Source organism: Notolepis coatsorum (genome assembly GCF_963971535.1).
Source record: "Notolepis coatsorum genome assembly, chromosome: 7".
Lineage (NCBI taxonomy): Eukaryota > Metazoa > Chordata > Actinopteri > Aulopiformes > Paralepididae > Notolepis > Notolepis coatsorum.
The window spans coordinates 145,779,773-145,799,523 of record NC_140171.1 but is presented as its reverse complement, the minus strand read 5'-3'; the positions used below and the strand labels follow the sequence as shown (position 1 = coordinate 145,799,523).

At 48.8% G+C, this 19,751-nt stretch overlaps 1 protein-coding gene across 1 annotated transcript in view; it reads right to left on the bottom strand.

Annotated features, from left to right (window-relative positions):
• Positions 1-205: 205 nt before the first annotated feature.
• Positions 206-19,751, bottom strand: part of elfn2a (extracellular leucine-rich repeat and fibronectin type III domain containing 2a) — a gene marked incomplete at both ends in the record, with an annotated part of 24,573 nt that continues 5,027 nt past the window's right edge. Inside the window, 3 exons of the mRNA XM_084318423.1 lie at positions 206-1,820; positions 7,865-8,868; positions 10,066-10,215. Of these exons, the coding sequence (XP_084174549.1) occupies positions 206-1,820; positions 7,865-8,868; positions 10,066-10,215 (2,769 nt within the window). The remainder of the gene's footprint in view (positions 1,821-7,864; positions 8,869-10,065; positions 10,216-19,751) is intronic.

The window sequence follows — 19,751 nt, the reverse complement described above, 5'->3', positions numbered from 1 at the left end:
GTAGTCTCTCGCTCAATACTGTATCGTGAGAGCGTGTGTTGAGAGCGGCGTGTCTGTGGAATAACTTGTGGAAACTCCTCCGTAATCTTCTGGACCTGCTACAACAAGAAGTTCTACTCTGCTATTAGTCCCCACCCCATTTCTTAGTCTGCTGTTGTATCTGACTTTCACCCCTCCTCCTTCACCGTCACCGTGCTCCCTCAGCTCACAGCTTCTGCTGAGCGGACACCCCCTTCCAGTAGTCCAAAATATCATGGAGGTCCTCGTCTTTGGCGAACTGCACCTTCTTGCGCAGGGCGTGGCCCGCCGCTATGTAGGAGGCCTCCTCGCGAGGACTACTCTTTTTGTACGGCCGGAAGCGCTCCCAGATCCTCAACGTGCTCTCGGAGGAATACTCTGGACTGGAGGAGTAGCCCGAGTTGTAGTGGTGGTGTCGGGAAGGCGAAAGCTGGGAGTAGGCGGCGGTGGTGGTGTCCCGGTGTTTGGAGCGGCCCGACGGCTTGAGGAACGAGGCCTTCTGGGCCGGCGAGGGCGGGTCGTTGGCGCCCTCGTAGTAGAGCGCTGGAAAGGAGTGGCGGTGCTCGGAGCAGTGGTAGTCCGGATGAACCGCCAGGTGGTGCTGCTGCTGCGGCCCTGTGCCTGGCACCCCGACTCCACCACCACCACCACCACCCCCACCACCCCCACTACCATTACCACACACCATGCCTCCCCCGTTCACACCTACTCCACCCCCGTTGATGTTTCCCATCCCATTCCCACCGCAACCCCCACCACCGCCGACTCCAACCCCTCCACCACGGCCCGCGGGGCTGCCCTTCTCCAGGGGGTACTTGCAGGGGCTGCGCTGCTCTGGGACGTCCATGCTGAACACCCTGGCACTCTTGACGGAGCCCCCCGACGAGGAGGCGCTGCAGCGGTTCTTCACGCCCACGGCCGCGGCGGTGTCGGCGCTCAGCTGCCTCTGGAGGGGCCGCACCGCGTTGGCCGGCGGCGGGTCTCGGTAAGGTGGGGAGAGAAACCCTCCACCGCTGATGCCCGGGCGCTCAGACAGGGGCATGACAAGGGGCACCGGGGCCATGGACGGAGGGTGAGGTTGAGGGTGAGGCTGTGAGTGGGTCTGGCCGTGCGGCTGGGGATGAGGCTGGGAGTGAGGGTGGGGATGCATCTTAGGGGAAGAAGCCATTATCTGGGCCCCAAGGTGGCCCGGAGAGAGCGGCAGGAGGTTGCGGGGGAGGGAGGTGATACAGGCGGGCGGCTTTGGAGAGGACATTTGTTTGCTGTTGTCAGCGGCGGTCACAGTGCTGCTTGAAGTGTCCAGCTTCAGAGCGTCGATGCAGTTGTTGATGATCTGGTTGACCTTGTCCACTTCCTTGGCAATGGTGGAGATCTCAGAGGCCGAGCCACGACCGTCATCATCCGAATCCTCTCCGGCCTCCGGCCTGTCCTCGTCCCCACCTCGCATATCCACGACCACCTCCCCCCCTGCACCTCCTACCACTCCGTCCCTGCTCTCCCCTGCTGCCACTCCGTCCCGGCTCTCCCCTACCATGACTCCTGTCCTCACATCCATGTAGCTGCCCTTGCCACCCATAGCCTCAGAGAAGGCCGTGGCCATCTTCTCCACCTGGGGTAGGGTTGAGAGGCGAGATGAGCTGGTGTTGCCCGAGCCGTGGAGCATGCCGGTGCTGGAGGAGGCAGAAGGGGGGAGTTTGCTCCCTGTTCCCCCAGTGTGATGGTGCTGGTGGTGGGCCTGTTCCTGGAGACGCTGCATGGCACCTGGGTCATTAGTGACCGCTGCTGCGGCCTCCGGACCGTACCTAGAGAGAGGCGAAGAGTCACTTCAAAACAGGGTTCCCACAGACATTGCAAAACGAAATGCAAGGACTTTCAAGTACTTTTCCAAGCACTATTTTTTTTAAAGGACATTTAAAAGGATACAATTCACTTGCTGTTTTTTATAGAAAAAAAATCGTATCCAATATTTATGGCTTAAAACTAGGGATGTCCGATATTATCGGCCGATATCGGCATTAAAATGTGATATCGGAAAATATCTGTATCGGTTTTCAAATTCTTTTTTTTTTACATTTATTTAACCTTTATTTACCCAGGCAAGCAAGTAAGAACAAATTCTGATTTTATTTATTGTCAAAAGTATGCATAATGTTGTGTTAATTCCACAACAAGAGATATGTAATGTTAATTACCTGAAACTATTCCGTTTTTTGGGGGGGAAACCCTGCATATATCGGTATCGGTTGATATCGGTATCGGAAATTAAGAGTTGGACAATATCGGTATATCGGTATCGATAAAAAAGCCAATATCGAGCATCCCTACTTAAAACCAATGAACAAAACTTTCAATGCAGATGGTTGATTTGAATTTCAATAACTTTTTAAGCACCTTGTTTATTAAAAATTGGCTGTTTTTAAGGAATTCCAAGCCTTGACTTTTTTTTTATCAAGCACGTTAAGCACTTCAAGGACCGTGTGCGAACCCTGTCAAAATTCACTTCAAAACCAAATAAAAACAAATCAGATCATTTTACAAATAGCCCCAAACTACATCTTGCATAATTTCATTAAGCTTTGAGACTTATTAAGCATTAATGAGTTTGTCCTCCGCGTGCCTTAATTACAGCTTAACATAAAATGGAAAGTACCATGGCCCACAGCTTTAGTGAGTGTTGGGAGAACATTGATTTCAAATAAAGAAGTTGTTGTATATACTTAGAAGTTTTTTCATGATTTTGTATCAAAACATCGAATATGTATTAGTGCACATGGGTCGACTGGGAGTCACAGATTGCTCTACCTGTTTCTGTACATCCATCTAATTTGTACTTTTTTATTGTATTGTCTTTTTTTTTTTTGGACACAAGTCCATTTTACTTAACGCGAGACAGTACCCCCTAATAGGCAATTATTTTTAATAGATATCACTATGAAACTTTCCCAGTTTGTTATGTACAGTACATAACAACTAAAAATAAATGTATTGCAAGTTTTCTGCAATTTTATGTTTATATATGTAAAGTGGGCGTTACCAAATTAAATATGCGCTAATTTGCATATATCACCAGGATAGACATCACACATTGGATCGCCACGTTTTTTGGTATAAATATACTATAAATCAGGCTAGGAATGATATATCAACAAACCCCTTTGTAAAAAGATTCAGGGTATAGATAGGAAGAAATTAGGAAAGTATGGTGTGTGTAGGTGCTAGAGAAATGGGACATTTCATCTCTTGCGTGTAAGAAAACACATTTTTGGGAAAACACCCAAACATTTCTGTATTGTAATTGTGATCTATGACAGAATCAGATCAACTGAAGTAAAATAAACAACTACTTGTGTGTTTTTGATATTTTATTGCCACTAGTTTGAAATAAGACATGTTAAGGAAGCAAAATATAACAAAATCTCAATATCGTCAAAAAAAGAAGAAGCAAAAAGGCGATTTCGGGGGTACTGTCTCGCCTTAAGTCATGCCCTTCTAAATATGCATTTTGGAAGAGTTGTGTCCGTCTGGCTGACGGTAGGATTACTTTCAAGTAGCTGATCGGAGCGTCCGGTTCCTTTGTTTACACGAGCGAACCAGCCGGCGCTCCACAGCCAGCTAACCAACCCAGACTTAACAAACAGTCGCGGAGGAGCTGAAAAATAACTAAGGGTGGTTTTCGTGGATGTCGAGGCAGAGGGCGGCATGCGAGACAGAAGAGGGCTAAGAGAAGAGAGAGAGAAGGGGATTACAAACCATATCTCCCTTCCTTCGTCATGGTTTAACGTGAGGTCTTTGGCAAATACGATGGATGAGTTGGCCACGCTTGCCGGTAGTCAAAAGGAGTATCGTGAGTGTAGCATTATATATTTGCATTTGCAAAATTTGATATGATTGTTATATTTCCTAGTTGTGTGAAAAAACGACAGTTGTGTCGAAGGGGCGTGGCTACTGGCTAAGTACTTTCTGTCTCAGGTGTTGGAGAGGAGACACAGACACACACAAAATCCATTCTGAGACAACAGGCCGGGTACTTTGTTGGTGGTGTGAAAATATGCCGAGAAACATGAGTATGTTTGGAACCGTATGTGTTAAATTGTATCTGAATTAAGATGAGATTATCTTCTCTCCGTTTCTCTCCTCTCCATGCATAGAATAATAAGGCATTTACTCCAGTATGTGCTCTGCAAGTCTGTAATCTTGCGCATAACGGCGTATAGAGAGAGGGCTCTATAGCAGAGGTCCCCAACCATCGGGTCACAGACCGATCGATACCTGGCTGCGGATCCGGGTATTTTATTTAGAAAAATTGCCATGTCCGCCCGCGCCTCACTCCCGTGGACAGGCGTGCGCTGCTGCCTTGTGTTAAAAATAAGTCTCCGACCTTCGTGTAATTCACTCACAGCTGGGGCTGTGGTTGTGGTAGAGACAGGATCATAATCAAGTTTTTATGCACCTGAGTCTCCTGAACACGTAGAGACAAACCTACGCTGAGCTATGGTAACTTTCGCACACTCACCAGGCTCTCACCTGGATAAGGTGTTAGGTGGCAAAGGCCAGTGGGTATTTGTATTTCTGCATGCCTCTTAAAGGCCAACTTGCAGGTTGTATTTTTGTTCAATAAACAATGTGACTAGGGCAATGGTGACTTTCAAAGAATTATCGAAATTGACCCAGTTTTAGCGTTTTTATCAAACATTTTGTGGACCAAACCACAACCTCCACGCACATGCATATTTTAATGCATGGTTCATAACGTGCGTGTGTCATCTTAATAATGACGTCACACCAGGTGCAGGACAGCAGGGGCTCTGAGAGTCACAGCAGGTAGTGGCAGGAAACAGAGAGCCTTGCTACTACTAGCCGAGGAGCTAGTCTCTGTTACACTATTGCTCCGTGATCATAGCCATTCATCTCTAAAGCTAACCACTATTTGTAAAAGCCACAACCATGTTACCATATTTGTAATAATGTAAATCATTGTGTCGTTGTGCATATTGTGTATATAACGTTAGTAGCTAAGTTAGCTAGCTTGGTAGCCAGCATTCTCGAAACTCCTAACATCACCCGATTTTAAATGGTTCTCTCCTCTTTGTATATGTTTGTCCTCACAAGTATTCTGCCAGGGAACTTATGGACACGACAATAGTAGTAGTTATAAGGTGTTTGAGCTTGTAATGTTAACGTTAGTTAGCTAATAGCTATCGTGGTAGCCCGTTTCGTGACTGTGATGCACCGAGTGCTATCCGAGGGGCTGCTATCGTATCAACATGCCGTGACATGTAGCTTGCTAGCCGGCATGATGTGTGTGCAGTGCTTTGCCCCACAGGTCTGAGAAGAGGACCTGCACATTTTACTCGTTCCCCAAACTCTTTTACATGGCCCGATTTAAAATGGTGCACGACAGTAGACATAATGCTAACGTTAGCGGGGTGAAGTTAGCCAGAGCCATATAGCCAGTAGTACTATGACCCGGACGGGCATAAGGCATAAGTTGCCTCGAGTGACGTCACGGCCCTGCTAGCGTCTGATAAGCTTTTTCATTTGCTCCGTGCATGTTATTCGTGCACGGACCTTTTTAACCCTTTCTGGCATTTCCGGCGTCAAATGGAAGAAAAAAAAATAATGAAATTAGATACGAATGATGTAAACTACCCATAATTGAAGAGTAGGGTTTAACCTGCAAGTTGGCCATTAAGATAACAGCCAACAGCCCCTTTGAAGCTCTATAGCTCAAAACGGGCTGTTGTGTTATCATCTTTGAAGACATAGATTGAAAAGTATCCACCCAATTTGCACAAGTGATGGTATGAACCTGTACTTTCATGTCATGTAAAAAATTAAATAAAATAAAAACAAGACCCTATTCTCTGTGCCTAGTCACAATTATAAGAGGAACCTGGAAGGAAAACTGTAAGAAAATAATATGAAGGTAGTCTGGACTGGCATGCAGACCATAACCGGCCTCAAACCAGTGGGGGGAAGGGGGGGTCGATGGGGCCAATGAGCTAAACCAGTTTTACAACAGGTTTGACACAGCGGCCTCTCCTAGACCCCCCCCCCCCCTGACACAACTCCAGTTGCCCTGTCTTCCCCTCCCCTGCCTCTCAGCCCCTCAACTCCAGCAACCCCCTCCCTCCCCCTTACTGCCCACCCCACTCCATCCTTCCTGGTGCAGCCTGTCTGCCCGCCACAGCTCGACGACCTGCCCCTCCCCCTACACCTGAGACCCCCACAGTGTGGCTCTCTGCAGACCAGGTGAATAAACAGCTTAATAAAATTCACGCAGGCAAAGCTGCGGGTCTTGATGGCGTTAGCCCAAGGGTACTCGACACCTGTGCCTCTCAGCTGTGTGATGTGCACATACAGTAGACAACACACTCAACGGGTCAAAACAAGCTGAGGCACTCAGGCCAGAGCCGACTCTACTTCCTCCGAAGGCTGAGATCCTTCAACCCCTGTACAAGGATGTTGAGGATGTTCTACGAGTCGGTGGTGGCGGGTGCCTTCTTGTACGCTGTGACCTGCTGGGGCAGCGGACTGAGAGCGGGGGATATGAACAGGCTGGATAAGCTGGTCAGGAAGGCCAGTAACATGGTAGGGGTGGAGCTGGACTCTCTGGTGGTGGTGTCAGAGAGGAGGAGCCATGCAAAGCTCCAGGCCATCAGGGACAACCCCTCCCACCCACTACACACAGACTTGGCTGACCAACAGCCATCAGACTGTACAACGCCTCACTGAGCACAAAGTAAATCCCTGTATATCTTCCTGTACATTTACATTTTACTATAGGTATACCTTCCTGGATCCCTATACCCTACATTTAAATTTTACATTTAAATTTAACATTTAAATTTACATTTACATTTTTCATTTAAATTTTACATTTAAATTTTACATTTTAATTTTACATTTACTGTATATATCTCTGTGTATTATTATTATTATTATTATTATTATTATTATTATTATTATTATTATTATTATTATTATTATTATTATTATTATTATTATTATTATTATTATTATTATTATTATTATTATTATTATTATTATTATTATTATTATTATTATTATTATTATTATTATTATTATTATTATTATTATTATTATTATTATTATTATTATTATTATTATTATTATTATTATTATTATTTTCTTTTTATTCAGTTTTTTCTTTTTCTTTTTTTTTTTACTTTTGATAAACTAAATGTGTGGTGCTGAATTTCCCTATGGATTAATAAAGTACTTATTTTCTATTCTATTCTATTCTATTCTAAAGAATAGCACTAGTCCTTCTGTCATACATACAGTCATTGACATACATACAGTTTAAAAAAAACGAAATTAAGCAATCATTTAGACTTAATGGATTTGGCATCTTGTTAGCCCATCACTAGGCTGGTAAAGATATGCCTCCTAAAGTGTGTAAATGGGAGTACAGGAAGTACAGGCTACAGGCTTTCCGGTTTAGACAAAACAATTACAGAAACGTGTGAAGTGCACAATATTTCCTTGTTTAAGTCACTGCAACGGCTTTGCCTGAAGAATTTACTACATGACCGGGACGTTCTAGCTGGTTGGCCGACAGGATTCGGGAAAAGTTTGGTCCGTTCGAGGCAGCTTCCAGGGGAAGTACATACACCGGAGATTCTACCCCCATACACACTTTCGGCCGTAGTTCATTACCAGGCTTTATCTCACGGAGGAGATAAAACTGGGAACGAGGTTACCCCGTCACTGACACGTTCGAATGTACATCCATAAAAAAACGATATAAATAAATAGATAATTAAATCTACGTCTCCAGCACTCCTCTCAATTCAGGACACCAGTGGAAGGCACTGATTACCTCATCTCAAGGATAGTCTTCTTCACACTGATGGACTTGTCCTTCTCCTCCTGGATGCGTCGCCGGCGGAGGCAGTAGTAGACGACGCCCAGCACGATGATCATGCCGAAGAGGCAGCCCAGGATGGTCATGATGTAGTGGGTGGTGGTGGACGGGTTGGCCTGGAGGTCCTCCGGTCCCGCTGCCCGGGTGGCGAAGAACAAGCAGGTGTGGTTGTAGCGCTGGGACTTGCTTATCGACGCCACGCAGAATGTGTAGTTGGTGTGAGGCTTCAGGTTGTCCAGGGTGATGGTCTCCCTCTTCTTCTTCAGGGGCATGATGTCCGAGACGAAGGTCTGATTGTACTGGGACAGGATGTACATCTTACTGTACGGCCGAGGGATCTGGACCAGGAGGGACGCCGTGTAGAGGGAGACGGTGTGGAGCTTGATGGCGATCTGATGGCCGTCCGCGGCGGGGTCCGTGGCGGCCGACGTGGTGGGCGGGTGAAAGTACCCTTGATCCGTGTCGTCCAAGCCCATCCCGGAGCCGTCCATGTCCGGCCGCAGGGAGGGTATCCCGGGGATGATCATCCCGTCACGACAGATGGAGGAGAGGACGGAGCGGGCGTTTCTCCCCTGGCCGGACAGGGGCACGGGGCTTAGCAGCGGGTAGCCGAACATCTCCCGCGGGGTCTCGCACTGGAGCCGGTCGTAGGTGTGGGTGACGTTGTTGAAGGCCTCCAGCCACGTGAGGAAGGTGTACAGCTCGCAGCCGCAGTGGAAGGGGTTCCCCGCCAGCTCGCACACCATCAGCCGGTTGAGCACCGTGAAGGTGGTGGGGTCGAGGCGCGCCAGCTTGTTGGAGGACAGGTCCAGGCTGCTGAGGCTCGGGCACTCCCAGAAGGCGTTGTTGGCGATGACCTCGATGAGGTTGTGCTGCAGGAAGAGGCACTGCATGCGGCCCAGGCCCCTCAGCATGCCCTCGGTCAGGTTGGTCAGCTTGTTGTAGCCCAGCTGGAGCACCTGCGGGGGGCGACAAACACACACAACGTTATTGTATATTATTACATGGCGTTTTAACATTCGCCAAAATGCTTGATTGTGATTTGTCAATAGCGCTCGGTTGCCCCTGACAGCGGTCAGTTATTTCTCGATAATGGACCGCTGCTATGGGCAACGCGCAATAATGACCGCTGATACATACGGGTAACACATCGCTATTGACAAATCACAATCAAGCATTTTGGTCGCAGACAGTCACGTAAACTAAGCTCAGCATATGCACAGCTGCACTCATCAGGTAATCAGACCACACACCTGCCGGCTGCCGGCGATGACAGAGGAGCCACAGAACAACTGCGTCTGCATTTGATCTCGTCTTGTCCTCGGTGTTCTAAACTCTGTGTCGGTCAATTATTTTGCAATTATTTATTGAGCTATACATTATCCCTTACTTATACTTCATCAGAGTATATATTTAGCATTTAGCCTTTTTGGATTATGTATTAACCCTTTCACTGCCACCCGACAGAAGGTTAACCCTTTACTATCACACACCCGACGGTCGTGGTTTAACCGGCTGTTGTGTGGCAGTGAAAGGGTTAACCTGCTGTGTATTGTCGCAGTGAAAGGGTTAACCGTTTTGGTAGTGCGGCAGTGAAAGGGTTAGATTAGATTTAGATTATTAGATTATATATTGCATATATTTAGCATTTAGCATTTTAGCATTTCGTTAAATGTTTAAAAACATTTTTTGTATTCGATTTAGATGATTAGATTATATATTGTAACTATATTTATTGTAGGGCAAATATAACTGAGAGGGCATACAGTACATACCCTCATATCGCACCTTGTTGCCCATATGCGCATGTCCAGAGTTAATTATATTGTATATTGTTTACACTGCATTTTTATTACATTTTTATTTTTACTTCTCCACTGTACTATAATTCTGTGACCTGTATGTCTTCTACTACCTGTACCCCCCCCCCCCCCCCCTCCCCCATGCTGCTATGATGCAGAATTTCCCCAAGGGGATCAATTAAGGAATATCTGATCTTATCTTATATCTTTTTTACTTAGACTACATCCAGTCAATGAATGATATTTCTATACACGTGCCACTTGTTGTCCATTTTCAAATGTGGCCCCTGTTAGATAAATGTTAGATAAACAAAAATGTATAATTATTTGTAAAGAAAGGTGTGGTTCACAGACCTGCAGGTTGGCCTGGCCAGCGAACGTCCCGTCTTCTATGTAGGTGATCTCGTTCTTGGTCAGGTTGAGGTCCGTCAGGTTGGTGAAGCGGTACATGGAGGTGAAGAGCACCGCCTTCAGCTTGTTCTCATTCAGCCTCAGGTCGTGGACCTGATGAAGAGGAGAGGCACACCATCACTACCACCATCATCATCATCATCATCATCATCATCATCATCATCATCATCATCATCATCATCATCACAATCATCATCACTTTCACCATCATCATCATCATCATCATCATCATCATCATCAATACCATCATCATCATCATCATCATCACAATCATAATCACTTTCACCATCATCTTCATCATCATCATCTTCATCATCATCCTCATCATCATCATCATCATCATCATCACAATCACCATCACTTTTACCATCATCATCATCATCATCATCATCATCATCATCATCATCATCATTGTTACAAAGGGTCAGATTAAACCGAATATATATATTTATTGCTTGAGATATATTGTATAATATTTGTATATCGTCTGATAGCCCTTGTATATCCTTTGTATATATACACGGAATATCCCTTTACCTAGGTACAGGCCAGACCATAATATTCGTTCTCCTATTGGACAGCGACCCCTAGGCGCCAACGGCCATACCCCCAATGGCAAGTTCAAAGCTACCGCTAAGACATGTCTCAACATGTCCAGGTTTGCGCAGTAATACGAGACAGAACTGAGGTTGGCACTAGATTATTCACCTTACGTATAAATACGTCGCAGGTGGATACAGCAGCACTTAGCCTAAAACCTGTTGGTCCAAAACGTTGAAGCCTTCACCACGATACAACGTGCCGTGAAGTGGGCCCCTTTTGCCCCTAAATAGAGCCTTGAGAACCGCGTGCGAATAGATAGCTAAAGTGTCAGAGTTTAACGCTGTATCGTCGAGTTCGACTTATTCTATTGTAAAGTAATAGTCTATTATTTATAGTGTATCGTGCGGCTACCGTTCTACAGTGACCAGCATTACCACCGGTTCGTCGTACCGAGCTAGTGCACTTATCCAGGCTGGGCGGCCTAAACTCGTGCCGCCATCCGAGGAGTCCTAGACGAGAACCGTTGGATATGTACACCGGAGAACCTACACCGGCGAATGCAGAGCCTTTTCCGGCTGGATTATATTGCTTTGGTACTGTGGCTGCTGGAGCAGAGAACCGTCTACCCCACTGCTGTGTGGGATCTACCCTGTGAAGAGCACCGTCGAGCCCGCCTCTAGGACCCACAGAGGCTGGCTAGCTTTCATCCATGCTGTCTTGCATACCGGAGTATAGCTGTTGCTTTGTCTACGGACCAAAGGATTATTGCACTGTCTCCTGTATCTGGAGTCTCTTTATTCCTCGTTGATCCAGACTTTGCTCCCGACCATTCCTCTCCCCTGCTGGCTTACAACCGGAGGGAACCCCCTTAGTATCTCCAGCTGACTACGAGTGTGCCTTATGTAATTCTTATGCTACAGGTGGTGTCAATTATACCCATCTTAATATGCTCATGGACTTACGCTCTTGACCTACTTAAGTGTTCTTCGCCATATAAGCGCAATTCATAATTCTCAATTTGTAACCTATTGTTGCTGCTCTAATAATAAATACTTCTAAATATAACTTTCTTTGTTAAGCCGTATTCTTGTGTGGGTGTTCACCAGATATACCGTGTACTGTATGGCCAGTAGTTTCAAGTTTCAACTAAGTAGTGGTTTAATGATACCATACTCTCAATACAGTCAGGGAATTGTACCCCTCAGTTACAATTGGTCCTTCGAGCCGGAGAATATCAGTGTAATATCTAAATATAATATTGATATTAACCATGGCCAGCGGTGAACACTCCACAAACGGCTCTCCTAAGCTAGAACGCCCGCAGCGCAGACGTCAGCCACCTCCTTACCTAGAGGACTACGCTGCCAGTCTAATACCTAGCTTTATACAGACGTTAAATGCGGGAAAAGCGGATAGTAAAAGCATGTCAAACCCTACCGACCAGGCGACCTTGCCAGTAGAGACCCTAGTGGGTTCTAACGTAATTGACCAAGCTCACGGGGGGGACCAGGAGGGACATGACATGACTATACCCCCCGACAACGTCAACGGGACGGTCCCCGGAGAGCTCCAGGATAAAGAAAGCGCTCCAGGGACGGAACCCGACCCACTACCAGAAGAGAAGCGCGCCCAGGAGATAGACCTCCTCGGAGCGCGCCAGGAGAACGGATCTCCAACGAGCACTGTCAGAAGCCGATCACCTCCATCAGTGTCTTCCCCCAGCGAGGCGGACAAGATGCTGGTGCAGGCATTCATCGCCACCCTGGCAGCCTCCACTGAACGCGATCGACTCCAAGCACAGACGCTTAGCGAGCGCGAACATTCTTCCATGGAACAAGAGCGCCTCCGGGCGCAACAGCTAAGTGAGCGCGAACACTCTACCATGGAAAGAGAACGCCTGCAGGCTCAACAACTGAGTGAGCGCGAACAATCTGCAGACCAACGAGAGCGCCTTCACGCGCAACTCCAAGCGCAAGCCCTTAGTGAACGCGAACACTCTGCAACCCAGCGAGAGCGCTTCCAGGCGCAGCAAAGGAGTGAAGACGACCGCATACGCCTGGAGACCAGACGCCTCCAGACGGAAGAGAATATTGAAAGAGACCGCGCCGATGCCCAGCGCGCCGCTGCCGATGCACAGCGCGACGCCGCCAATGCACAGCGCGACGCAGCCCAAGCCCAGCGCGAAGCAGAGCGCGACCTCGCTCACATCAAGCGCGAAGCAGAGCGCGACCGACTACAAGCGCAGATAATGGAGCAATTGATTGCCAGGGCGACAACCCCTCTCTCCGCACGGAGCTCCAGGGCATCATCAAGACAAGGGTCTAGGGCACCTTCCCCTACCCGACCAAGTGGCCGGGAGCCCGGCCAACAGAAAGAGCCTATCCACGTCTCCGAACCCCCTCCCCGACCGGTCCATGCGAGACCCAGCAACCGGGAAGAACCGGCCTATGCCGCCGAGAGATTGAATAGACGACTCCAAGATCTAGAAGACCTAGCAGAGGAAGAGGAAGAGGAGGAAGGTCAAGCCCACCAGCAGCATCGTACTCCACAGGACCAGGAGGTCCAGTACAGCCCAGACTTTACCCCCGAGGCCCTGCGCTACAGACCCCCGACTCAACTCAGGGGTGAGTTTGACGCACAGCCAGCCCCGAGGAACAGCACCTGGGTACCCGGGCTTTGGTACCCACCAAGTACCAGCCCACGACGACACGTACGGGGAGACTCGCCCAGGAGGCCTCTCCCCCAACGCTCACCGATGTGCCAGCCATCCATGGCATCGTACCTTGGCACACCGACGTTCCCGGATTTTACGCACGAGGACAGAGCACAGTACACGGAATTACGGATGTGCTTAGAGACTATGATGTCCGACGTCCCTGATGAGTCGTACAAATATGCTATCCTCCTCAAGCACCTGAAGGTGCCCAGAGCGCATAATATAGCGCTGGCATATTCCAACTCAAGTACCCCATACACCGCGGCTCTAGTAGCCCTCGACCAGCGTTATGGACGCATATGGGACTACGTGATACAAGAGATAAGGAATATTGACCGTCTCCCCCCAGCCACAGACAATCGCTCATTGGATGACCTCTCTATCAAGGTACAATCCCTGGTAGGGATGCTGGGGGCCCAAAAGGAAAAGGGTAGACACGAACTGTATGCTAACTCTAATGTAGAAAGGATATTAGAGAAGCTCCCTCCCGCCCGACAAGAGCGCTTCAGGCGGCAAAGAGACCACCGTGATCCCGACGGTCCCGAGCCATCCCTCCTAGACCTGGCCGACTTCCTCACGAGAGAAGTCAGCAGCCTACGACTGGATACGTTCGTGCGGAGTGGACCAAGCCCCAGAGATGGACCTCGGAGATCCAACGATAACCGCAGGCTGGTGACCGTCATGCACCAAGCCGAATCAGTACCGCGGAACAAGAACCACAACACCCCCTCGACGAAAGAGAAGTGGAAGATTGTATGCCAGTACTGCGAGAAAGAACATTGGCTGTCACAATGTGACACTTTCAAGAAGATGACCGTCGACGAGGTGAGTCAATGGATAAAGTCCAACCGCCGCTGTTACCGCTGTGCGCGCAGCCATATGGCAGCCGAGTGCTGCTTGAAGAAGAGGTGCAGCCGGTGTGACGGCGCCCACTTGGACGTCTTGCATGACAGCAACAGGAAGAAACTCGCACCCCCAAGCAGCACCAGAGTAAGCGTCATGTATATTGACCCCGCCAGCAGCGGGAGCTCCCGAGTGCTCTTGAAAGTGGTCCGAGTGACATTAAGCTACGAGGACAAGGTCATGGACACTTACGCCGTCCTTGACGACGGGTCAGAAAAGACTCTCCTCCTCGCATCCGCTGCAGCCCAGCTGGGTCTGCGGGGGAGCGAAGAAACGATGACAATTCGTACTATAAGAAGAGACCTGAAGACAATAAAGGGTGAGAACGTCTCCTTCACTATCGCAGCAAGCGGGCAGCCAGAGAGGCGGTATAGGATCACTAACGCTTTCACCAGCCAAGACATAGGCCTGTCGCGGTACACCTACCCCATCTCCAAGCTGATGGAAAAATACGTGCACCTGCGTCAACTACCTATACCGCTCATCGACGGCGCCACCCCGACCCTGCTCATAGGATCCGACCACGCACACCTCATCGTCCCAACGGACCGGGTCCACATTGGGCCCAGAGGCTGTCCAGCAGCAGTCGAGACCCGCCTAGGATGGACACTACAAGGCCCCCTCTCCAGGTCTCCCAACCGACCAGCAGCCACTCGCTGCCTTCACTCCAGAGTGACAGAAGAAGACACCACCCTCTTACAGCACGTCGAGAGGCTATGGACACTAGAGACAATGCCCTTTAAGAACGAAAAGAAACACATTCGTTCCAAGGAAGACATTTATGCCATAGCCCTCCTCGAGCAGAGGACAAAGAGAGTCGAGGTCAATGGAGTGATGAGATACGCAACTCCACTCTTGAGGCGAGAGGGTATGCCCACCTTCCACGCCTCAAAAGAAGCGACGGAGCGATATCTACTGAACACCGAGCGGCGCCTAGCCAGAGACCCCGCTCAAGCCACTGTGTACCGCGCTGAGATTGACAAGCTAATCACAGCGGGACACATAAAGAAAATTGACATTCAAGAGGCCGATCAGACGACCGAATCATGGTACGTGCCCCACCACAAGGTCCACCACAACGGCAAGGATCGTATTGTGTTTAACTGCAGCTACCAGATCGGATTACAAAATCTGAATAAAGAACTCTTGCCCGGTCCAACACTCGGCCCCTCTCTACTAGGCGTGTTGCTACGTTTCCGCCAGAACAAGGTGGCCATCAGCCGCGACATCAAAGGGATGTTCCTGCAGGTGCGACTAGTGGAAGAGGACAAGCCCCTGCTGCGGTTCTTATGGAGAGAGAGGATCGGGGATGAGCAACCATCCATCTATCAATGGGAAGTCCTCCCTTTCGGAACCACATGCAGCCCATGCTGTGCTACGTTCGCACTGCAAAAACATGTCGCAGAGGACCCAGCAGCTGACGAGGAGGTCCGACAAAGTGTAGAGAAGAGTTTCTACGTGGACAACTGTCTGCAAAGCCAAAGTCTTTGAATCTCTTGTAAACGAACAACTGAAAAAGTTTCTAACTGACCATAATATTCTTAACGAGTCTCAGTCAGGCTTCAGATCAGGCCATAGTACTACTTCAGCGACTATGCTAGTCTCAAATGACATAATTGAAGCACTGGACAAGAAAAAACACTGTGCAGCATTGTTTGTTGATCTGTCTAAAGCTTTTGATTCTGTGGATCATGCATTGCTACTGCAAAGGCTTGGCTGCATAGGTCTTGGTAAAATGGCTTTGAGCTGGTTTAAAAACTATCTATCTGAAAGAACTCAGTGTGTTTCAGTAGAAGATTATACCTCAGCTGCTCTTACTGTAAACAAAGGTGTTCCACAAGGTTCTATTTTGGCCCCTGTCTTATTTTCCATCTTTATAAATGAACTAGGAAATGGGATAAACCCAGCACGTTTTCATTTATACGCCGATGATACAGTTGTTTACACAGTGGCTTCCTTTTTAACTCAGGCCATAGAGCTTCTACAGGATGCTTTTAATACACTACAACACTCCTTGCTAAGGCTAAGACTGGTCCTTAATGCAAAAAAGACCAAGTACATGACCTTCTCTCGCTCTCGAGTTAATACAGCTGTCCCCCCGATTCTGACACTGGAAGGGACATGCCTTGACAAAGTAGCATCCTATAAATATCTGGGCATATGGATTGATGAAAAGATGGCCTTTGATGTTCATATTGGGAACCTACTGAGAAAACTTAGACCTAAACTGGGCTTTTTCTTCCGGTTAAAGAAATGTTTCCCGTCTGAAGCCAGGAAGAGAATTGTGCAGAGTTCCTTTCTGCCTGTATTAGACTATGGCGATGTAATCTATATGCATGCTCCTTCCTCCCTGCTTAAAAAGCTGGATTCTGCGTACCATACTGCCATACGTTTTGTAACAGGTGCAGGCTCTCGCACCCACCACTGCACTTTGTATCAGTCATTAGGATGGTCCTCTCTGTACCAAAGAAGACAATCACACATGTTGATTTTTATCCTTAAGTCATTGCTAGGTAAGCTGCCCTTATATATCTCCAGACTTCTGTCCTTTTATACTTGCTTTTTTAATACCAGACGAGCAGCAAATGGGATGCTGTTAAATGTTCCTTTGATGCAGTCAGAGCTTGGTAAAGCTGCATTCTCCCACTATGCTCCCTTTTTATGGAATACGCTGCAAGTGAAACTTTGTCTACAGGCACTTCCTACTGTGAATGCTTTTAAAGGTATGCTACGATTAGCCCTTTATGAAACATGTAACTGTTTTACCTGATGCTATTGTTGATGTGATTATGCTCCTTGCCACTGCACAAATGACCCTCTGTATTTATATTTGAATTGTATGTTTTTTGTTTAATGCCCTGTTTTATGTTGAAACTTGTTGTGTGCTGTGTTGGTCAGGACTCCCTGGAAGAAGAGATCTTGTATCTCAATGGGACATTCCTGGATAAATAAAGGATACAAAAAAAAAGAAAAAAAAGGCGTCTCGACGCCAGAAGAGGCCGAGGCCCTCCTACTCAAGCTCCGCGGCTCTCTGATCAAAGGCGGCTTTGATCTCCGGCAGTGGGCCAGCAGCGACCCTCAAGTACTGCGCAGCCTCTCCCCAGAGAACAAGGCAGCAAGCAGCGAGACCTGGATGGCGACCATCCCAGGTGAAGCCCAAGAAATGACATTAGGACTAGTCTGGCGCTTCAAAACAGACTCGCTCCATTATAGACACACACCCCTGACCAGGGAGCAGGGAAGGTCGATTTCACTACCGACCACCAGACGGAGCGTATACAGAACACTCGCCAGACAATATGACCCGTTGGGATGTATTCTACCTTACACCACCAGGGCAAAAATGATTGTGCGAGAGCTGTGGGACAAGGACCAGGGCTGGGACGACCCCATACCCGACCACCTTGCTTCCACATGGAGAGAGTGGGAAACAGAACTCAACTCGCTCCCAGGTGTCAACATACGCCGCAGCTACTTCCCACCCACAGTGCGGCTGGAGACGTGCCAGATGAACCTGCACGTCTTCAGCGACGCCTCCGAAGTAGCCTACTACGAAGTGGCTTACTTGCGGGCCCGAGAGGAGGGAGGAGAAATACATACCGCCTTCATCCTGGCTCGTTCAAGAATAGCCCCCCGCAAGCAACAATCGATCCCGCGTCTAGAGCTCTGCACAGCCCTAGTAGGAGCGCAACTCGCCACGTTAATCCAACGTGAACTCACCATCCCGGTGCAAAGAACAATCCTGTGGTCAGACTCCATGACCGTACTCACATGGATCCAGTCCGATTCGTGTAGATACAAGGTCTTCGTGGGAGTCAGAATCACAGAGATCCAAGAGTTAACAGAATCGGCATGCTGGAGGTACGTGGACACAAAACAGAACCCAGCAGACGTCATCACACGGGGAATGTCCCTGGATGACCTCACACGTCACAATATCTACAGTGACGGTCCCGAGTTCCTCAAGCTCCCGGAAGAAGAGTGGCCTAACCCCACCCCACGGGAGGCTAGTCAAGAGGAGGCAGAGATGAAGAAATCTATGTTCTGTGGGTTGACACACACACCAGTCCCCACAGACCCCAACATAGACGACTGCCCCACCCTTGAGAGTGCACAGTTAAAGACATTCCTGTGGCACCACCCTGAGGTTCCCTCCACTACTGACATTAATGCAGCTAATTACGAAGAAGCAGAACTCCTTCTGCTACAGCGAGCCCAAAGAGACTCGTTCCCCGACGAGCTAGACTGTCTGCAGGGATCAAAGCCAGTCCCGTCAGACAGCAGACTGCTCCACTTGGCCCCTGAGCGCGACGCCCATGATCTCATCAGAGTGGGTGGTCGTCTGAGAAGGGCCCCGGACTTAACGGATGACGTCAAGTTCCCTATAGTTCTCAACAGCCGACACAAGGTCACAGAGCTCATCATAAAGAAATACGACGAGGACGTGCACCACGCTGGGGCAGAGAGAGTCTTCGCTGAGATCAGACGTCGCTATTGGATACTGCAAGGAAGAGAAGCAGTACGACGCTTCCAGCGGACCTGTCTAGATTGTCGCAAGTGGCGAGCACAGCCCAGTATACCCAGGATGGCTGACCTACCCCCCTGTCGCCTCCGACTTGGCGACAAGCCCTTTCACTCCACCGGTATGGACTGCTTCGGCCCGCTGTATGTGAAGAAAGGAAGAGGGACGGAGAAGAGGTGGGGTATTGTATTCAAATGCATGACCACCCGAGCGATACACATAGAACTCCTTCCAACCATGAGTACGGACTCATTCCTTATGGCCTTCCGGAGATTCACAGCGCGGAAAGGAAAACCGTCTATATTATTGTCTGATCACGGGACAAACTTCAAAGGCGGAGAAAGAGAGCTGAGAGAGAGCTTCCAAGCTATGGGCCCAGAACTTAAGACCCACCTCGCTCCCTCTCAGATTGATTTCCAGTTTAACCCCCCGAATGCCCCTCACTTCGGGGGAACCTGGGAACGAGAAGTACGTTCAATAAAGACAGCCCTGTACGCCGTGCTTGGGGCCCAGACCGTGGCGGAAGAAGTCCTCACGACAGTTCTCACAGAGATCGAGGGAGTATTGAACTCAAAGCCCCTCGGTTACATCTCAAGTGATGTAGCAGATGTCGACCCAGTCACCCCCAACACTCTCTTGATGGGGCGGCTGGACCCCGCGCTCCCACAGACAGTGTACAGACCTGAGGAAGCGAACGGCAGAAGAATGTGGAGGTACAGTCAAGTATTGGCTGACAAGTTTTGGAACAGTTTCCTCCTCCACTATCTACCGTCTCTACAGACCCGCCAGAAATGGGTAAAAGAAAGAGACAATTTGACGGAGGGCACAGTCGTCATGATCATAGACCAGTCACTACCCCGAGCTATGTGGCCGGCCGGCCGCGTAAGCAAAGTGATCACTGGTGCCGACGGAAAGGTCAGAGCGGCAGAAGTGCTCGTCCAGGGA